The sequence below is a fragment of the Crassostrea angulata genome, chromosome 7 (genome assembly GCF_025612915.1).
Source record: "Crassostrea angulata isolate pt1a10 chromosome 7, ASM2561291v2, whole genome shotgun sequence".
Classification (NCBI taxonomy): Eukaryota; Metazoa; Mollusca; class Bivalvia; order Ostreida; family Ostreidae; genus Magallana; species Magallana angulata.
The window spans coordinates 54,116,270-54,139,453 of NC_069117.1; the positions used below are offsets into that span (position 1 = coordinate 54,116,270).

Consider the following 23,184-nt stretch of genomic DNA (forward strand, 5'->3'; position numbering starts at 1 on the left):
TGATGATTCTCGAATTCATTGTTCAGAAAAAAAAATAACATAGGGTGACGGAGTTATTTTTCTTTTAAAGGGACAGCCACCTTAAACAAGAGTTGACAGTGACGTTATGAATTATTATACAGTGTTGAATTCTGAAAAAATAAAACAACGAAATCAATTATAGTTATTACCCACAAAAAAGTGTACACAAATATGATATTTCCCTGTTTCTTATTATACCGTTATGGTGTTCATTGCATGAACGCTGTAATATTGCAGCACCTTGATATTTTAACTTAAAATTGAAGAAACAAGATGGGCATACCATTTTATATTTACATCCACCAAGTATGATTCCCTATATTTCTTAGGGTAATTAAATATAATTCATAGTTCTGTAGAAACTGACATGGCTGAAATCTACACGCCCTGTTTATCTATTGGGCAAAACCTTTATTGACCTAAGAAAAATCACGGACAGCACGAAATAATCATAATGATGTCTGACTCAAATTCTCATAGAGGACGATTTGGCGGTTTATTTTATCTACTGATGCACATCAACAATAATTTAATAAATTTTACTTACTTTTTATGATCAATTTAAAAAAAATGTAAATATAAGCAATAGAATGCTCTCTTTGGTCACACTAACGCGGGTTATGTATTTTTTGGCATATATATATATATATATATATATATATATATATATATATATATATATATATATATATATATATATATATATATATATATAAAAAGTTGATATGCAATAGCAAACCGCCATTTCACTGCAAATGATTGCAGTCGGCAAGCTATATGTAATCTTAAAGCTTTCAAAACCGTGCTCACTTTCCTTTGCGTTCTGTTTCGTCCGTGAGAAAACAGAACAGCTATCATAATAATCAATTTTGTGTTACGTTTAAGGTAATGTTGCCTTAGAATTCCCAATCCTCACTGCTTTATGTAATGCAAATATTAGTAAAGTTAACGTAGGCGAGATAACTCTTCCTCTAAAAGATTATTTCGAACTGTCCGAGTTAGCGATGTTGGATATCAGTCGTAAAAGACATCTACTATATAGATTATAAACACGACTGTGACCATTTCGTACTTTCAGATTTTCTAAATAGTGAAATTTCTAAGAGATTGACTGTTAATATATAAAGAGTGCTTGTTTGGGAGGGTAACTGTTGAAATTGACACCCCCAAAAAACATTGTCAACCGACGCGAAGCAAACAGGCACTATTTATTTTATCATACTGAATGTCTTAATTTTAAAGAAAATTGTACTGCTTTTATATAAAAATGAAGTGAATTTTATGGCGAACCGTACACGCATAATTACGCGCATGTAACAATTCGTTGTGTTACCCGTTGCCAAGTGTGTTGCTAACGCTGAGGGTAATAGAACGAATTACTAACTGCGTCTAAACCAATCAGATTTCAGTATTTTACATGAAAGTATAATAAATAATCTTACTCCCCGCAAACAAAATGAAAGTTTGGGTGTGTTTAAAGCAATCGCCTTGTCCATCCGTCTGTGTAATCGGATCCTGTCCATATCTTTCTTATTAGAATCTAGTAACGCACGAAAATATTGTTTATGACCTGAGGGCGTGACATGACTTTGACCCGAGGTCTTTTGGGCAAGTTCAAAGGTCACAGGAAAGAAAAGTGTATTTTGCGTCCGCTTTACACCTTTTGTATGGAAAACATTAGAAGTTCCTATTTCACAGAAAGATTACTTTGGTGCGTACGTGTGTCATAATCTTGACCCGGTGACATTTGTGGTAGAGCAAGTTTTAAAACTGTCAAAAATGCATGATTTTTGTCTAGGCCATATTTTGATATGGAAAATGATTATATTAGAAGCTAAAACCTGACACAAATACTATCTGTGATCTAAAACATATGTCCTAACCTTGAACTTACTTTGGTCATTTGTGCAAGTCCAAGGTCATTTGAAGTCGCTGTAAACCACTCGGTTAACCAAAAGATATCACAATTTTAAACTAAACCAAACAACACCGCATCTAAGATAATTAAACAAAAAACCCGCAGCTGTAAACTTGAAAATTCTTCAACAGTAAACTGACCCAAATTATACTGCAGCTGTAAACTTAACCAAACGATGCCATAGCTGTAAACTCAACCAAACGATACCATAGCTGTAAACTTAACCAAACGATGCCATAGCTGTAAACTTAACCAAACAATACCCAATACTGCACCTGTAAACTTAACCAAACGATACCATAGCTGTAAACTAAACAAAATTATATCACAGCACATGTTTTAAAACTTATGGAATCCGGATAGGGCCATGTAGTTCACTATCGCATCATCGCACCATCGCCGTTTGAGTAGATGGTGCGATGGTGAGATAGTGCGATGACGATGATGCGATAGTGCGATGACGATGGTGCGATAGTGCGATGATGCGATGGCACGACAATGCGATGACGATGGTGCGATGGCACGATAAAGCGATAGCGCAATGACGCGATGATAAGATAGCGATAACGCGATGGTGCGATAGCGATGACACGATGTTGCGATAGCGATGATGCGATGCTCTATCGCGTCATCGTTAGTTCTTTATCGCGTCATCGTCATCGTGTCATCGCACCATCGCGCCATCGACTTTTTGCACATGCGCCATTGAAAGGAGAAAACGCGGCAGGCAGTAAATATATGAACGGATTTTATTTGAGAGGTTGATAAACTTGACTCTCTAATAATAATTAGGTATTACAAATTAGCTTTACCCTTTTGCTAACGATATAAATATTTAAATCATAGGTAAAAAAAAGCAAAAAAACAATGCAATTAATGAAAACCGCATGATCAAGGCATGGATTCAAACGGGAAAATGATAATTCTCATTCAAATTAATTAAAAAACACATATGCTTTATATATTGAGCGAAATAATATTTAATTTCGGTATACTAGTGAGCTGTTAGATTTGATAAATTGATAAAGAGTGTGTCTTTAATATTTTTAACCAGTACTTTTTGGTATGACTATCAAGGGAAAAGTGCGTACTCTATATTCATTGTAATTCTAAGAGTTATCCTCCCTTTAAATATTTAATGACTTGTGAACATGATATGAATTATAAAATTGCAAAAGTACTATACTATGGAATCCGGATAGGGCCATGCAGTTCATTATCGCACCATCGTATCATCGAGGTTGGGGTCGATAGTGCGATGACGCGATAATGCGATGACGATGGCGCGATGATGCGATGACGATGAAGCGATGGTGCGATAGCGCGATGACGATGATGCGATGGCGCGATGATGCGATGACGATGAAGCGATGGCAAGATGAAGCGATAGCGCGATGAAGCGATGGTACGATAGCGATGATGCGATAACACGATGACGATGGCACGATGATGCGATGACGATGATGCGATGCTCTATCGTGTCATCGTCATTGTACTATCGTATCATCGTCATCTCGTCATCGCACCATCGTGCTATCGACCTTCTATAGGAAGCATTCCCAGCAGCCATTGCGCAAAATGGCGTTTGTTGACGAAAGGATTCAAGAGTATTTTTTTAACGGATATGATAATAACGAAATAATATTCCTTCTTTGGAGTAATCATAATGTGAAAATAAGGTAGGTGTAAACAATAAAAATATTTCATATTAAAATTATATCATAATACATGTAGTAAGTAGGCTAATATTTCAAAGTAACAATACATCAGTACTGTATAAAATGAAGGTCAGAACTTTTATTTCAAGTAATATTTTATGTATTAAAAATATTTAAGCTGCAGGCATTTGAAAAGGCGCTTGGCCAGACTAAATCTGAGAAGACGGAGATACAGCCTGGATATGGCAATTAGAGCCATTCAGGTATGATAGCGATAGTATTGCTATCGTTTTGTTCAAGTCCTAATAGCATTTTTTATAGATAGGTAAAGTACAAGAAAATCCTCTAAAACATAAATAATTTAAAGGTCGTTATTATTATTATTATTATTATTATTATTATTTAACTCATTTGACTGTTCCTCCTCGACTGATTTACATGAAATTATTCTACTGAAAGGAGGAAATGATGTTCAGTGGTCAGACTCTTGGATGTCGCTCGATGAAACGGAGACTTCTTCAGAAACATGGAATCTTTATAGGAAGGTATATACAAATATAATATACTATGATAAATTAAAATGTGTTTCTTGCGTCATAATATATTTAATTACAATACGTGTAATAAAACTGATTTCTAGTTCCTTTTAAAATTAAATAAGTGATATAAAACTGTTTCAGGGATGACGTTTTGTGTTTATTGAGAATAATCGATCCTGATGGAGTTGATCTGAGAGCGAGTCACTGCTTGACAAGAAGAATGTATCTAAACAATGGACCAAATTATCTTATACATGTTGATGGTTACGACAAATTAAAGCCATTTGGTTTCGCTATTAATGGTGCGATGTGTGGGTAAGTTGTATGTATCAGTTCTTTTAGAGTTTGGTTGGTCATCTAAGATGATAAAAATGCTTCTTTTATAACTCTTTTTATACAGCATTGGCGTCGAAACCGGGAAGAGGGGGCACCCCCCCCCCCGGTTTTTGTGTCAAGATTTTTGATAAGTCTAGCCCCCCCCCCCCCCCTCTTTTAATTTGCTTCCGACGCCACTGTACACTCAAAATCAAGTTTGATATTATATGATTGTTGTACTGTTGTATAAATATAGCTGCATATTAGAAAACAATTAATAAAATATTATAAATGATCAGCTGTTCTGATTTTTTAAAAGATTTTCAAGGCGAATATTGTGGCTTCAAGTTGCAAGAACGAACAATGACCCTTGTGTTGTAGCTTCATATTTCTTGAAATACCTGGAGGAAATAAACAGTTAAGTATAAGTTTACATTAATTTGGATTATCCTTGATACTATAAATACAGTTTTTAATTAGCTCCACAGTTTTAAATGATTATGTGCATTCTTTTGTATTTATAACAAGTAAAAAAACATAATTTTATGAAATCATTTACTTAAAAGTAAAAAAAAAAAATCACTGTCTTAGTTTATAGCTGTATTAGTTTTATAATTCAGGTGCTCCAAGGTGCGTGAGACTTGATGCTGGAACTGAAAATATATACATTGAGGACATTCAAAAATCTTTTCGTTGGTACCATGATGATGACATGTGTGGAGAAAAGAGTGTTATCATAGGAAGATCAATGTCTAACCAGGTTTGAGTATGAAGTTTTACCAAGGTACTATAAGATTCAGTAACATATGATGTAAAGAAAATTACCAAATCCAATAAGTTTAACCTTTTCTTACATGTACACTGAGAAAATCTACTCTAATGCAAAAGCATAGTTTGCACTTTGGTTTAAAGTTATATAGGATTATATATATATATGTGTGTGTGTGTGTGTCTGTGTGTGTGTGTGTGTGAAGAGAGAGAGAGAGAGAGAGAGAGAGAGAGAGAGAGAGAGAGAGAGAGAGAGAGAGAGAGAGAATTTCAGTGTAATTCCTCCCTCAGGAGAATGTTCAAAGAAGTACTGATAGCTTTGAAAGCCTAAAGTGATTTAAGAATGAATGAATGCATAATGTATGCATGGTCAACTGCACGGTTTGCGGACAATTCAACCTTTGTGTAGTTAGGAATACACATGCAAATAAAGCATCCAATGGCGTCAAGTACGTTGAAATTTAACTTGTGGATGTTAATATAAGTTGAATAGACTGCAAACCGTGTAGTTGACCATACATTCACTCTTTATTCACTTTGGGCTTTAGTACTTCTTTGAACATTCTTCTGAGGGAGGAATTACAGATATTATACGTGTTTGTGCAAAAACTCAAACCTTGGTAATAACTTTTGAACAATTGATGTGAAGGCTTTCAAATTTTATGGTGTATTACTTTTGACATTACATATATTTAATTCCCCACTTGTTTTTACTTAATGACCTTGACCTTAGAGTTTGACCTACTTTTGAAAAATGTTTAACCTTGGCCATAACTTTTGAATGATTAGAAAGAGAGATTTTAATATGTATAACCCTTGTAAAAAATCATCTATCAGTATATATCAACATTATTAACCTAATAAGAGTTTAATCTACTTAAATTTGTAAAACTTTTACACAGGTTGTATCTGTGTACATATTAATTATACCTTAATTTATTGGACCTTTGAGTACCAAACTCTTTTATCCAATGACCTTGAAATGTGACATACTCTTTAAAAAATTGCCATCAGTATTTAACAAACTGATCTTGTTATAAGAGAATAGAACGCTGGTGGAGAACACTGAGAGAGATGGGCATTTCCTTCTGGATACACTTGTTCAAAGATATGGAAGACCAAGGGATGTTTTCATTGGCAAATAACGAGCACATGTAAGATGCAAAATATTTATTTTTGAACATTATGAAATAAAATTTTTATAACCTAATACTTCTGCAGGTTACCTGATCAATTTTGTAAACCAACAACTTATAATAAGGATGGTTTTTCAACAGAATTATTAAGAGATATTTTTCACAAATTTTACAGTACTTTTTTTTAAATTACTTTTTCTATTTACCAATTCAGAGAATGCCTTCGTTTCTGCTTTATGAGAATAATACAGCAAGAACTTGATCAAATAAAAATGGAATGGAATAACCATTATATTAGAGCGCAAAGACGCTATGATGATGATGGAAGTCTTCCAGGAAAACCAGATGTGATGTTTTTCCACCCGGAAATTTTTGGTATTTTCTAGCAAAGATTAGTTTAAAGAATTTAAATTCTATTTTTTTTACATTTGCCCTCCTCCTTTAATACCCTGGTTGTTTATCAAAGTGCTAAAATTAAATCGGTATTAAAACATTGTAACTAAAATTCTTTTCATTAACAGGTGCTGTAGACTATAAATTTCCAGTGGATATTTGTGATGTGCTAGAGTTTCAAAGACTATTTCCAAGTCCAAGCCCGAGAGGATGTTGTGAGGACTACGCAGCATACTTCGATCATTTGCTTTTAGATGGTGGGAGAACTGTTCCACAGACCATTGAAAAGGCCATCGAGGCTTTGAATTACTTGGTTGAAAAGCTCTAAAATCCAAATCAAGCCCAGAGAATACACCATCACCTAATGTTGCACTTTTTAATTTAATGTTGTATACCTATCATCAGTACAGCTAAAAGAAAGTGTTTGAATTAAAATTTACAGACAGAAAACTTTTTGTTGATAATTACTGAATTTATTAGATAACCATATTCACTCATGGAACAAGTTTTAATGAAAATTGCAAAATAAGGATTAAAAAATAGCAAACTACCCCAAGAAAAACTTGAAAACCATACAGATGCAACAATCAAGCATTCTAAAAATGTTCAAGTGTATGCTACTACCATAGATACACCAGAAATCAATATTTATAAACAATTATCAATGCCCCTTGGTACATGTGTATTATCTTTGTTTGAAGAAATACCTTTATTCATATGACTATCACTGCCATTTTTTTAGTTTAAAAAGAAAATGAATAAAAACTTTCAAAACACATATATATATCATTAAATAAAGTTCCTCTTCTTAAGCAAGATGGAATTCCCCGCCACAAGTGATCGCCAACTCCATTTTCCTGTGAAATTCTTCAGGGGTTTCTCCTCTGGATATTTCCAGTAAAAGATCGCAAGTATGTGCAACTGGCAACAGAGCAGGGTCTTCGACAAATTTAATTTCAAGCTTTTTGTGAAACCCTAATGGAGGGATTGTTTCAGCTCCAGTCCAAAAGGCCAATAGCATATTCAGATTGATTTCAGATGTATCTTCTGAAAGAAAAAGAAGTAGAATAAATTGATGTGTGAGCATAAATGCCTCTTAGAACTATGAAAGTAATGTCAAAATATTGCATATTATAACCTTCTGCTACAAGGAAAACAACAAGAGGCCCAGGGGCCACATCGCTCACCTGAGCAAAAATTGCCTTAATTCTGATCAAATTAGCATTACAGTATCAAAATATCTTGACAACTGAGTACAGTAGATCTTGCTAAAAAAATTGAAAATCTGCCAATTTTTATCAACCTCTTATTTTTTGGTAAATACCAAGCCCCTTTTGTTGTTGTACCTGTAAGAAGATTTGTCTCTATTCCTATATACCCCCCCTCCCCCCATTTCATGGCCCCATTTTTCTCTAGGGAATCATGGTTTCATCAGACTTAAATCTGCATAACCTTTGCTTTCACACTAAGTACTGAGTTTTGAACCGAACACTTTCCCAGAATAGTTTTAAAGATTTTCTCTTCATATTCCTATGTAAAAATTCAAACCGCCATCACGGTCCCGCCCTACCACTAGGGACTGTGATTTTGCAAACTTGAATTTACACTACCCGAGGATGCCTCTACACAAGTTTAAACCCTTTCTGGCCAAAAATTCTTTAAAAAGAAGATTTTTAAAGATTTTCTCAATATATTCCTAAGTAAAAATTCATTCCCCATTGTGGCCTCACCCTACCCCTGGACTATTATTTAAACAAACTTGAATCTATACGATCTGGGGATGCTTCCACTCAAATTTGGGCTTTCCTGGCCTAATAATTTTGAGAAGAAGACTTTTAAAGATTTTCTCTATCTATAAAAATTTATCCCCCATTGTGACCCCGCCCTACCCCCAGGGACCATGATTTGAACAAACTTGAATCTACACTTCCTAAGGATGGTTACATGCCAATTTGAGATTTCTTGGCCAAATATTTTTGAGAAGAAGATTTTTAAAAGATTTTCTCAATATATTCCTATGCAAAACTTGATCTCCCAATTGTGGCCCCACCCTACCCCCGGGGATCATGATTTGAACAAACTTGAATCTACACTACCTGAGGATGCTTCCACTCAAATTTGAGCTTTCCTGGCCTAATAGTTTTTGAGAAGACTTTGGCTCAGGTGAGCTAAAAAAGGTTAAGTTTACAATGCAATAAGTTGTTAAAGTTGGTTTCTGGAAGAAGAGACTTTGAAAATTTTCTTAATAAATATTGAATTTTTTTTTAGATTTTTAATCTTTAGTTTTTAAGATCTGTGTAGAAACATAGAATTGTGAGCAAATCTCTGTATCTTGCTTATAATTCGAAGCTTAACACTCAGATATGGTTAGTAAATAGAAATTGTAAACAATTATATAAAACACAAGAAACATGCACTATAACAAATAAAGAACACAGTTTATTTTTTCGAAATGAATCATATATATACATGTACATGTATATACCTACATATTTCCGACAGCGATATCAAACTCTATTTACACTGAATAAACTCGAGAAAATGCCGAGCATCTCAACAAAACCTATTGCATTAATATACCATTACGCAAAATATAATGCCGAATTACCGATAGAATGAATTGTATTTCAGTACTTTTTTGATACATCAGATTTTGCTTAATTTGCGCAGGTAAACAGTTAACTGTTTGATTTACCGAAGTCTCTGTTTGATACGTAAAAATCACGAAATACAGACGATAGTTCCCAGGTTACAAAGCATAATTAATGAAAACGAAACGAAAATCAGAACAAGCTAACACCAACGTCATGTGTGAAAACTGTCAACGCATTGAAATATTTAGCCTCAATTTACTTCACAAAATCGGCACAAATACATTTTGCATGTTTCAAAACTCTCCCTTCATTCGCGAACTGTTGCACAACAAGCAAATTCATCATAGTCAGATCGACCGTATAATGTCATGGCTGCTTTAAACAAAGAACCTCGTTTTAGATGTATGGAATACGAGTCTTGGTAAAATGGGTACGCAAACCTGGGCCGTGGCAAAATAAAAGCCGGGGCAGATCGGCAATCGTCAATTCCAAATACGCATTATTTTGCAGCAATATTTACAGCAAATACAAATATACTGGTCCATCAAATATCCTGAAATTTTAATGAGATTGGCAGATTAATAACTGCCAATCTTTTGTTTTGCCCAGGCCAAGTCTTGTCTACCCATTTTACCGAATGCCGAATCCGAAGCTATTAAACTGATTAAAACACGCCTTTCCTTTATTATTATTTTCGTAATAACTCAGATTTGAAACATAATTAGACCTTAATTTTTGCAATTTATATTTTCCTTCCCATAAGGATAATTTATGCTAAACAACGTTGAATTGGAATCAGTAGTTCTTGAGAAGAAGATTTTTTAAAATGCACCCCCCTTTTTTTACAGTTTCAAGGTTTTCTCCGCTTTGAATACAGATCTGACTTTTATTTCTGCAATTTATATTCGCCCTCCCATAAGGATGCTTTGTGCCAAATTTGGTTGAAATTGGATAAGCGGTTTTAGAGAAGAAGTTCAAAATGTAAAAAGTTTACAGACGGACAGACAGACGGACAGACGGACGGACGGACAGACGGACGGACGGACGGACGACGGACAAAAAGTGATCAGAATAGCTCACTTGAGCTTTCAGCTCAGGTGAGCTAATAAAAAATACACCATAAAAAAGACCACATAGCTCACCTTAGCAATGGTTCCCAAGAGTTTGAATAGTCAATTATTTTAAAATCAAAAAGTCAGAATGTCTAGTAAAAGTTGGACATTGCATAGGTGACCATGTCAAAGGGCCCCTGTTTTAGCAAAGGACATTACTATAAATCAGATGAAAGACCCTTAATACAGGGCATTCATTTGAGCCAGATGGGACTCGAATGGTTTTGAAAAGTTACACATATTTGCTATAACCTTTACCACTACCCTAAACACTTGGCAAAAGGACAATAAACACTCTTTTATGCAAACACTTTTAGAGTATTGCAACACTATTCAATTACCAACTTTCGATAACATTTTGTCTTTGCTAGGTTATTTGTGTGACACACTTAAGACAAATTGCAGAACTCTTATTTGAAGAGGACAAAATAAAAATGTCTTGTTTACCTATGTGACTTAAACATCTAAATTGGAATGAAACATTTTTTCAGTTCATAACGGTTTGATGAATTTTAAAGTTAACTATGTGATAGACAGGGGAAGAAATATCTAGATGAATTCTCTTTTCTTGGAGGGAATGTGGGTGGGTGTTGGACGAGGCTTGGAATGAAAATTCGGTATAAAGGTTGTTTTTATGGCATCCATGAATTGTACATATATTTCAAAAATAAACATGTACACCATTCTTTATACCTGAACAATCTTGCAGGAAAAGTTCAAAAGCATACATAGTATCTTCTTCCTTCCTCTTGTCATTTGAACCATCTTCACTGTAGTTAATGTGTATGATTTCTTTTATTTTCTGCATGGTTACCATACTGTTGGACAACATGTGAAGAAAAAGCCCCCTTACTTCCTCCGAATTGCTCTTCATAATTGTGTAAAATTCTAAAGTGTTCAATCCTTTCCTGAACTGTGCAATTTCTGCATGGATTCTGAAAAGAAAATTAAATAAGATGTAATTACGGTATATTGCCAAACAATAAAAAGAGAAAAAAACTTAAATTTCTTTCAGTGCTGTTTTAGCCAGATATTACTGTCCAGGATAATGTGTATATCAAATAATCAAAGAGGAGGCCCAAATGCCTTTATAGTCACCTGAGTACCATAGTCCTTAGATCAACCTGTCACATTTTATACTATAAAATAAAGAGAAAAAAATACATGTTCACTTAATGGCCATATTTGTTATCCCCATCCGCAAATAAAAAGCCTGAGCCCTGCCCCATGGGCATTGAATTTCTATTTATGAAGAGGACATTAAGGACATAATAACAGTGCACTTAGTTATCTCCCGTGACAGTGAACATACAGAAGAAAATATTATGTACAATGTTATACATTTCACTATTAGGCCATATTGACCTTATCTAAGAACCTTTTTACAAAAGAACTTATGACTTATAACCAAATTAATGAGTGCTTAATAATCACAAATTAATCATTATTTGAATTTAATGGCTGTAAAAAATAATTATAGAAATTATAATAAGGGTAAATTAATGTTATTATATAATTTTTTTTGTAAAACCCAGCCCTGAACCCCTGACCCTGGGGTATTCAATTTCACAATTCAATTTGGTAGAGGGCTTCATGAACATCATATCTATGCATTTATTTTTTGGGGTGGGAGTAGAGAAGAGGATTTTTTTCATATTTGTTTTTGTTTTTTTATATTTGACCCTGCTCATGAGGTCCAAAGGGAAGTAAAGTCGCTCTCTTATCCTAGAGATGCTTCAAATCAAAAATTGACCTAAAGGCTTGTATATTTCAAGTAAAAAGTTAAAAATGTGAAATTGCCACATGACAATGGACGAAGAACAACTGCAATAGGTCACCTGAGTGACTAAGGTGAATTTAAAATATGTGAAGGTACCATGTATTTTAAAAATAAATTGGAAAATCACCTTAGGTAAACATGACTCTTCAACAATTGTCTTGCCATACAATCCCTCTTCTGTTCTGTGTATGGTGGAACAACACCATAGACTCCTTGTTCCACCATCCAATCTGACAAAAGATTCAGTTCTTCCTCATCTGCAGTTTGCAGCTGGAAATATAGAGAATTCTCTTACTATATCTTTGCTAGGATGTTATACAAGGTAGCAGTGGTACTGATCTAGTATCTCAATACAGCCATGCAAGTTCAGTTAATTTTAAACTCCTGCAACTGATTTATTATTTTGTTTAAGATGAATAAATAAAAACCATACCTTTTGTATTTTATTTTTCACATCAAGGTCTATGACATCATCAGTGGAATAGACAACATCTTTGGGTTCAATTAAAAGCTGGTACAGAGTTGAATTCAGAAAAGGGAAGCCTGGCCCCCCATGGAGAATACTCCATACAATCATCCTTCCTGCTTTGAAAAACATTTCCTTGTCTAACAGTGGGACAGAGTGGATGAAAGTCTTATTATAAGGTTCTCCCTCCAGAACTGCATTTGCAAGCTCCTTCATAAGACAACTAAAATACAACATTTTAATTTGTTAATTTCTAAATAAGTAGCAATTTATGTATTTAATTACATTTTAACAAACTTTCCTAAATGACTTCATATCATTGAGATGGCCACCAGCTCAAAGGGACTTTCATAGTTTAAGGACATTATGATGAAGGGACATGTAAAGGACTGTACTAGCTTATGTAAATGACCTTAACTTTCAACTTACACTTTAACCTATGGACACTCTTTGGATGAAGAATTGTCAGCTGGGGCCAAAATACAGACACAAGAGATGTTTGTAAAACACTTATGCCCCGGCCTCCCTTTGACATACATGATAGGTTGCACAAGCTATTTATTATCGGCAGTATACACTATGGGCAGTTTATCCGGAACATAGAAATAAACTTAACCTTTTGAACTTAAAATTCAATAGGGGTCATCTATCTATACTATCTGAAATGCATCAACCTATCAAGTAGGACGTGTCTATGCTGAAAAGTTGGAGCAAGATTTCATAAAGGGAGAAAAAATGTGCTTCAGACAAAGATTTTAATCAGCGCCTCCTTTTTAAATGCAAAGAATCAATAATCATCTAAAATTGCAAGAAGCAATCCTTGCAGATTTTGAAACTCTGAAGTAAATGGAATTATAACAAAAAAGGTTTTATATTCTAAAAATTTGATACAAAACAGGAGAATCATGGAATCAATATAAGTAATCCCTTTAAATAAGGAAATTACAATATGTGAAGTATGAGCTTGAATGATTAGGCCAGATGAGAGAAAATAGTTTTCATGGCAAGTGATAATGAACAAAAAGATGGACATACGGATTACAGTAAACAAACTTTTAACCAAACAACATTATTTCATGATTTACTTATGAATAACTAGTTCACGCCAACTAATTTTCCCGAGTAAATTTTGTGTTGTTATAACGACTACACCAAAAAGGCTGGTTTGCAGCGATTAAATTTCACCACAATGACGCTCTTGTGAACCATGCAAAATTTTCTTGCACATGAATACAAGTTGGTTTACAGTACAGTAAAACTCGGTTATAGTGAAGTCCTAGGGACCAAAAGATTTACTTCGTATTACAAATTCGTAATAATAACTATAGTGAATTCACTATATACACCTGTTTCCTTTCACAAGACTATAATTTTTGGGAGTTGATTTTAATCAACTCTCCTATGCAGTTACTCTAGCAATCCAAAAGTGAAACAGTGTTTGGACCTAAGCACAAATCATCACCGCTGACAAGACTTAGTTTTTGAAAAATAATCAAAAAATTCGATGTAATGTATGCTGAAGCATTGCTTTTAAAAGAAATTTATCTATAAACACTTTTAAAATACTGTGGTTTCATTAATTTTCGTGAGTATCAATTTTCGTGGATTTTAGAAAACCACAGTTTCAAGGATACGTAATTTCGTGGTCAATGATCCAATCAATACAAAAAGTCAGTTGAAATTGAACTTCAATGAACATTTAATTTCGTGGATCAACTTAACAATGAAATCCACGAAAATTGGTATTCAACGAATATTGATGAAACCACAGTACATGTAATAAGATTTTATATAATACTTACAATTTAGATATTTTTGTAGCTCATGTGTTCCTACGCCCGAGTTTAATGAAGTCTCATTCAACCAGACGTTCGACTGTCTCCGTAAATCTCCGACAAGCAGAGAGGCTCTCTTGCTTGTCGGAGATCAATGGAGACAGTCAAGTGTCTGGTTGAATGAGACTAGAGTTCGATATCAATAGTGCTTGGATCCATACGATTTTTAGAATTGTTTCGATATTACTAATACATAGTTTAAAATCTATCTTTAAATATTACACAACATGATTCATATGGGGTTTCTCGAAATTCTTGTCGGAAAAGTCTAAAAGTTCATATAATAAAAAAGTGTGTAATTCAAATACAGACTAGAAACTAATTGCCATGCAAGATAAGTTGATTTTAAAATTAATGATAATTGATAAAATCAACTCTTGTCAGTACTACAGTACTTTGATTACTTATTGAGGCTTAGAATAAAAATTACTTTGAACCCATAATGATCGGATTGTGAGTTGAAAAATTTATATGAAAATAAATTTATTCAAACTACTATGTTAAATAGTAATGCAAACTTTATTAAACTGAAAGAAATTCGTTATAAAAGTGTTAAATTTCGTAATTATTAACTTCTATGGGACTTAAAATCAGTTCGCTATATCCGTAAATTTGTTTTATCTGAATTGGTTATTGCTGCCAAATTTTGCAAAGGTTTGTTAAAATTTTAATCGGGGACTCTAAAAAACTTCGCTAAATCCGAGAAGTTGCTATATACGTGTTAGTACTAAACAAGTTTTACTGTATATGGCACATTCAGAGCAGGGCCCTATTAAACCTTATCATACCTTAAAAATTCCCTCTTTGGCCCTCCGTAATCTGCTCCCAATTCACCAGGAAATTCTACTTTGAATGGTTCCTCCAACTTAAATGATGCCCTGTCCAAAGCCCTCAGAGCTGAATTCAGTACATGTCTCCTGTGTACCACAATTAACTGCTTTACATTTTCCTCCTCCTCACTTTTGAGTGTGTTCATTGTCCACTTTCTCAAATCAAGGTCAATGAAATGCTGTGGTCTGTTGTTTCACATAAAATTAGAACTCATAAAATTATTATAAAGTTTAAATACTTTAAAAATCATAAAACAGTCACATGTTTTTAACTTTTTAAAGTTTTCAAATAACACTGATTTAAACAAATTAACTGTGTATTTATAAATATTAATTAAAATACGAGACTAAGTGTCAATATTTGAGAGAAAATAAATTATACAAATGTAAGCATTTATTCTTACTGCTGCATCATTTCTAAACTAGCACATATAGCTTCCTGCATTTGCATGTCTCCATCTAAATCTTCAGACAAAAAGGGTTTGTTACCATTCTTCTCAGGTTTAGGAGTCTATGGGGAAAAAAGGACAACAATTTATTCCCTCTTTTTCATGATGAATTGATGCTACCAGCAGGCTTGGGGTAATGCTAAATGTAATGGTAATGCATTGTAATGCATTACATGTTTTCAAAGTAATGCTAGTAATGTGTAATGCCTCAAAATTAGCATTACAAGTAATGCTAATGTAATGCATTACTTTCCAAAATCTAGTGTAATGCTGGCATTACATGGCATTACTTTGCATTACTATGCTTATTTATGCATGTTCACTTTAAAAAAATGTGATGAATAAATGAAAAGTTGAAATTGAATTTGATTAAATTCATTTTTAAAGAAGAAAGAAATAATTCTAATTGAGTAAAAAATGTTTTAATTGTACATGTTTTTTTTAAAAAAGGTTTTTTAAAAATTCATTTTTGAATTGTTTATATTACTAAAGATAACAGCACAATTTCATAACATTTTTAAGAGTGTTATTATTAAGAGTTTTTAATCATTTAAACAATTTACTCCAATTAGTTTGCACTTCAATAAGAAATGTGTCAACAACACACTATGCCCCCAGGATAATCTAAGTATCAAAACAATCTATTGTTATAAGAATCGCTAAACACCCTGGGGAATCCCCTTACAATAGAATAGGAGACAGACATGCACCTTTAAAAGCAAAATGAATGCACTGTCCATCCATGAAGAAAATCAATATCACTTCCAATATTATATAAACCTATTTGAAAATAATCTTACTTATTTTCTCTCTCTTTCTCTCTTTCTCTGTCTGTCTCTCTGTCTGTCTGTCTCTCTCTGTCTCTCTCTCTCTTGTATATTAATTACACTGTACATTAGTTTGGACTAATAGAAAATACAAGATTGATGTATTTAATCTATTATTGCACTTAATATATCCTAAGATAAAGATCGTCAAACAGTATTTTCCAGTCCAAGCTTTGACTGCCCCTGCAAAACATTTATTTAGTATAGCCCGGAAGATGGATGCATTTAAAAGATGAACCCTTTGAAACTTCGATCATAAAGTGCAACAGCAATCTTTTGTCTAAAAGTGTCCTCCGTAAAAAGAAATACAATTAAAATATATTAAGAAATATAACTGGGAAAAATCATCTGTTTATAAATTAATAAAATTAAGTGTCCAAAATTATAAAGATTTGTGTAATCTGGGGATATATCTATATTTAGCTTTTAAAAACCGCAACATTATTTCATAAATTGTTTTTTGTTACGCATGTTATCCTGTGTCTCTATTTCATATCTGGTATTGTATCATGCCAAATGTCTATAAATATCATTTTACTTATGTAATATGTTGTTCATATTGCCACAATATGATTATATATTGAGCAAATAAAGAGTGACTCTTGTTTATTCATTGAATTTGAACCTGATACTGAGCATGAAGCTGTAGATATGTTAAAGAGTGTTGTATATTTGAAACATTTGCAAAAACTCTTTATTAGCTTTACTTAAAAAAAAAAGTAATGGTAATGGTAATGCATTACTTTACTCATGTAATGGTAATGTAATGCATTACTTCAAGAAAATCAAGTAATGGTAATGGTAATTTAATGCCCAAATTCATGAAGTAATGGTAATGTAATGCATTACTTTACAATGTAATTCGCCCCAAGCCTGGCTACCAGTATATCAATGCTGTGATATGAAAGTGATAACTGTATTTCATAATAATCCAATTCATAAATTAATGCACAGAACAAAAAATCATCCTTGCTAGCCAAGGGTTTCCGGTCAACTTCGCTTCTCATAAATGAGGGGGGAAGTGGACCGAAAACCCCTAACTAGCAAAGATGACACAAAATATGTAAACCAACTTTTATTCGTGTGCAACAAATTTTTGCAAAATTTGTGAGAGATTCGTCATCGCAAATATTTCTTGCTGCAATCTAGTTCTTGCTAGTTATAATTATGGCTATAAGAACGACACAAAAATTGACAAGGCTTGATCGCTTAAATTAGTCCCAACGAACCAGTTTTTCTCCAGTTAATCTTGAAATAAAGTCATCACAAATGAAAGGAAAAGTAAGCAAGCTTACATGCTTCATGCTCCGCTATTACTTGACAATGAATGGCAAAGTATGCATTAAAATACACAAAATAATTTGATGAAGGACATACTCACAAAATATTCCAGCAAACATTTTAAGTTCAAAAGGGCCCAAACTTCCACAAAATAAAGGAATCTGAATTTTCTGGTTACATGCACATCCATACTTTGTGTCCTAAATGTCTACACAGTTTTACTTAATTCTATGCAGTGGTTTAAGAGGGGGTTGTGCTTACAATCTGTACATAAAAATACAATATTTAACATAGGGCCAAAATTCTGAGTTCAAAAGGGCCAAAATTCACAGGAAAATAATGAAATCAGAATTTCCTGGTAAAATGCACATCTTTAAATTGCATCTACAAAGTTCACTACATTCCATGCAGCAGTTTAAGAGATGTTGCACTTACAAAAAACAGCTAGGACTAATGGACTGACTGACGGACCTGTCAAAAACATTTTAGCTCTCCCAACTTCATTTTAGGAAAAGTTGGTTTACAGTTTACCACATAAGAAGTGTGAATTAGAAAAAAAATTCAAAACATGGATTATTGGCTGATTATTAGTTGGTAAGAGACAACTGCCAATTAATCGATTATGATTCTCAACCGATTTGACACACTAACATACATGATGTTACAGTTATAATTGTATGATCACAAAATTTAACAGCTAAGGAGTATTTTTGTTATAATCAAAACAGACAGACAAAAAAGGATGAAATCTACAATATCCTCTAGTTTCAGCCACAAGGGACTGATAATTTAATATATTATATATGTAAATAATTGTATCAAACATTGTTACTAAGGGTAATATTACAGATTACTCACTGAAGTCAAACAAGTCTGGGTTGACTTTTTGAAAAATATCACAGGAGTACCAGCATTTTCAAATTCTGCATCTGATCCTTCATCAGTACAAACTGCATCAAACATGCGTGATGTGCCTGGCAGCAACTGCGGGTCTTCCAGCTCACTAGACAGGCTTAATGACTGACTTTCCATGTCTTTAGAGGGACCTGGAGAACTCTTCTGAAAGTAATCATGAACAAATAATCATAGCATTCCAAAATAAAAGGTTTATAGAAATAAAATAAAAAATGTGTATTCATTACCACGGTTTGGGTTTGTCAGAGAACTCCTGTCTTTTATTTACAAAACAAAACCATTTCTCAAATATATTTGGACAAAACAGCCACGCAGTTCTCAAAATAAATTCCATGCAAAATGCACCTTATGCCGGATATACATGTACATGTGTATATTTATATATTGAAAAATTCTCTCTCCTCTCTCTCTCAATAGATTTCTTTGAAAAGTGTTTTTAAAATAAATGATTTAACTAAAGATATAATTTACATGAAATGAAAAGGAATTAGTACCGATATATCAGGTAGATAATTGTCATCATCTTCATCTTTTTTTGTAGTATGTAAGTACACTCTAACTGGATATGTCTTGATATGGTCAAAATAATTTCCAACCGTAAATTCATGATTGTTTTGAAAGCTTCGAGGTAGTGGATCCCCAGAAAAGGATGCCAAATAATGATTCAGGTCGGACAGCTTGAGATTCTGGGCCATTGATCTTGCCTTTGGAAAGTACAGATCAAGGATTTGTTTTTCAAGGACTTCATAGGTTGTATCTTTTGACACATCAATAATTTGTTGTCCACCGCCTTTGCTCAAGGTAACAACTTTGAACACATCAGACCTCACTGCATGTTTCCACCCACAATAAATTCTTCTAGTTGGTTTGAAATGCCTCTTAATTTTCTTTGTTTTCTGTATACGTAATCTTTCTCTTTTCAAATCGAAGAATTTTTTAAGCACTGGTGAAGTATCTTCACTTTTGGCTGAAAATAAAATTGTTTGATTTATATACATGTATTTTCATTAAATCATTTAGCTTCCTCTGTTGCTTTACATTCAAATACAGTATGTTAAATACCGTAGACAAGGCAAATAATAACAATGGTTTATTTACTTTCACTATGTTAAACTTTGCCATTTATTGGTTTTTTGCTAAATAAAACCCATAGTAAATATTAACATAAGTTTTTTTTAAATGTGTTAATGCATATACTTAAATCACTGGTTTTCATTGAGGATGAAATTAAAACCATCGGAATTGGTACTCTTTCAGAAATCCTGAAATTTTAACACCGTGGGATTAAAACGAATTATAGTATACTATACATATGTACATAGCTAAGGAATGTTTTGGGGCATGCCCTGGATATTTAAAGTCATAAGCAGTTAAGAAATGAAAAAATCTTTCCAAAATAACTGCTTATGAACTATCAGAAACTGCCTATCAACTGTTTAGGCTTATGAAACTGCTTTTTTTGTTAAAGGGTTTATTGTGGTTCCAGCATGCCCCTAAGCAGTGCAGAGAGCTAGGGTTTATAAACTTTTTCATAAAGTGCACAACACACATCAAGTGACCACAGCAGGGTTTGAACCTGTCGGTTACTGGCCTTACGCCCATGACCACTGAGCCATAAGTTTTTCATATATTATTATAGTAAAACATTTTCTTTCAGTTAATTACCTTGAAGGTGATTTCGACAAGCTTGCTTTAATCTTAGTTGAAGTCCAATTGCTGTAACCCCAAGCTTTTCAAAATCTTTTTCTGTAAGTTCAACTACATCCTGAATTCTGATCTGAAAATAATGTACAGTACACAGCTTATCTTGGGTCCATTTTAAAAAATTTTGAGGATTTGTTACACTATGCACATAAATCATGGATATTTAAAAATTTGTAAAAACTTATCAATTGACAAGTGTTTGTCTTTTAAACTTTGTAACACAAAAGATCATCATGGGACAAAAGACTTTTGGCTAGCAGATTATGTGTTGGATTGCACAAAAAGCATTTGCTTTTATCAAGTTTATTGTCAATGCAAAATTGCATTTATTTTTTATATTTTCATTTTGCATATCTTTGTGGGGAGGGGGGATCATTAGTATCTGAAGAATCTGAAGAAAGATGTGCCGTGGGTTGTTTAACTTGTCAAAAAAATCTTAGTCCGACAAGTTGACGTGGACACACTTCTCCCTACTTCCCCCTTAGGTTGGATACCGGTACATGGTACCAATTCCGTACCGAATAGTTGCCTTAAAAATACTGGTAAAATACCGTTTCATTTATACCAGTACTGATAACGTTATTTCTGTATCTTTGAAACCTTTTTATACATTAAAAATGATTTTAAAAAATGACTTTAGACTCACTAAAATTCTCCGCGTTTTGAAAGGATATGCTAATTAACGAAATACTAGTATATGCTTTATCATTTTTAGTACAATACTTGATTCGACTGCCAATATTTAAAGTAATAACTCTGTACATATATAACAAATAATAAAATAAACTTACAATATTTAAATAGTGTACAGTTTGAATTTTATTCTGACAATAAATGTAAATTAAAAAGACAAAATAGCGCAAAATAAGTTCTTCATTTCCATTCAATTTCTGATGTTTCGTCAATTAATGCGACCAAACAATGGCTGGCAACTGGGTAAAGCACTCGGCTGTCTGGTCTCTTTTCAGATGGGAATCAGATGGTGGTGTTTGCAACCATTTCCAATGTGATTATTTATGTTTCTAGTCGAATCAGTTTGAGATTTAATTAACTTGTTTGTTGATCTTTTATTAAAGGATTGAAACATAAACAGTTTTTAAACTCGTATTTTTTATGTAAAAATATATAATACTGTTTTTATATATAATAACACTGAAAGATCAAAAACACATTTATTATAAAAGGAATTATCATTTATCAAGGTCTTATACCGTATCGTTTAAAATACCGGTACAGTATCGTACAGTTTCATTCTAACGGTATCCAACCCTAGTTACCCTACTACCTCCCTCCTCCCGAAAAAAAAAATATCCTGTATCAATGTCACTTTTGCATATAGCCAATCCACAAAAGAAATGAGTTCTATAACAACAATGCATGCACACACAATATTTTATTGAGCATTATGATTACAGAAATGCACAATGCTTGTTTAATTGACACATTTCTTTAATTAATTATCATTATAGTAATCATACTAAATTGAATTTGTTATGTGTAACAAGCATCCCTTAATTTTTCCTTACCATATTTTCCTTGAACACATTCTTGTATTCCTTCATTCCTATTTCTTCTAATATGTTGAATATGTCTGTATCATCTGAAAAAAAAAACAACATTTAGGCTAAATGAACATATTAAAAGAATGTGAATTGTTCAGCACTGACTTTATAAAGCAATGTGTACTAGTTAAATTTATGACCTGTGTCTCTGGACAAGCCTTCAACCAGGCAGAATATGTTTTTTCTTTTAATTTCTGGAACATATAATTTTTGTATTACAGTATTAGAGCATATAATGTATGTGATAAACATTGTTGATAAATACGTCATACGATGCAACTGTCCTGCGGTATACATGATGTCATGATACCTCAAGTCAAAATGAATTTAAGTAACTGACAAACATACTGTATACGTGCATTCCGATATACGTGTTACTTAGACATTCCGCACACTGGTTACAACACACATCATATCACAGTAAAAACTTAAAGCTTTTAAAGAAATATACCTTTTTACGCAGAAGAGCATCGCATAAATTAGATAACTCGAGCATAGGTTTCTTCGTTCAATGAACTTATTTAATTTTTGTAGTAGATCTTCATATATATATATATATATATATATATATATATATATATATATATATATATATATATATATATATATATATATATATATATATATATATATATATATATATATATAAGTTACAGGCACGGTATTACCAATAGAAGAAGGGTTGAGATAGACTTTAATTTGTCGTTTTGTGTTAAAATTTTAATTTTCGTGAATGTGAATAACATCCACCCGTTTTTAAGAACCATGCGGGTTTCTTCTAAATTGTATTGTAATGATATTAATTAAAGTATGGTACGTTTAACTCTTCTATATATTTATATACAAGAACGACATGCCTCGAATACCTAATTATAAATAGAGAATCAAGTAACCAAACAAGGCCGATTTCACAAAATATATAAATCCATTCATACCTTCACTTCCAGACGCCATGTCTTCTGAATGGCGCATGCGCAAAAAAGTCGATAGCACGATGGTGTGATGACGAGATGACGATGATGCGATAGAACAATGACGATGACACGATAGAGCATCGCTTCATCGTCATCGCATCATCGTG

The 23,184-nt window shown here is 33.0% G+C and overlaps 2 protein-coding genes and 1 pseudogene across 4 annotated transcripts in view; 2 read left to right on the forward strand and 1 right to left on the reverse strand.

Moving 5' to 3' along the window:
- Positions 1-23,184, forward strand: part of LOC128156467 (uncharacterized) — a 36,103-nt gene that overhangs the window by 7,541 nt on the left and 5,378 nt on the right. The window lies entirely within an intron of this gene.
- On the forward strand, positions 3,181-7,093 carry LOC128156469 (uncharacterized). The gene is made up of 9 exons (XM_052818636.1): positions 3,181-3,618; positions 3,776-3,860; positions 4,057-4,142; positions 4,278-4,451; positions 4,771-4,868; positions 5,072-5,211; positions 6,261-6,373; positions 6,570-6,730; positions 6,877-7,093. Exons 1-9 carry the CDS (start codon positions 3,518-3,520, stop codon positions 7,074-7,076), a joined length of 1,158 nt encoding a protein of 385 aa, XP_052674596.1. The 5' UTR covers positions 3,181-3,517; the 3' UTR covers positions 7,077-7,093.
- LOC128156466 (uncharacterized) lies at positions 7,538-22,497 on the reverse strand (annotated as a pseudogene).

What these genes read in the sequence shown, in the direction of transcription:
- LOC128156469 (XM_052818636.1), top strand. Translation starts at nt 3,518, where the DNA reads ATGGCGTTTGTTGACGAAAGGATTCAAGAGTATTTTTTTAACGGATAT. An exon ending in GAAGATCAATGTCTAACCAG is followed by an intron (nt 5,212 to 6,260) that starts GTTTGAGTATGA and finishes TCTTGTTATAAG; the next exon opens with AGAATAGAACGCTGGTGGAG. An exon ending in TTTCCACCCGGAAATTTTTG is followed by an intron (nt 6,731 to 6,876) that starts GTATTTTCTAGC and finishes TTTCATTAACAG; the next exon opens with GTGCTGTAGACTATAAATTT.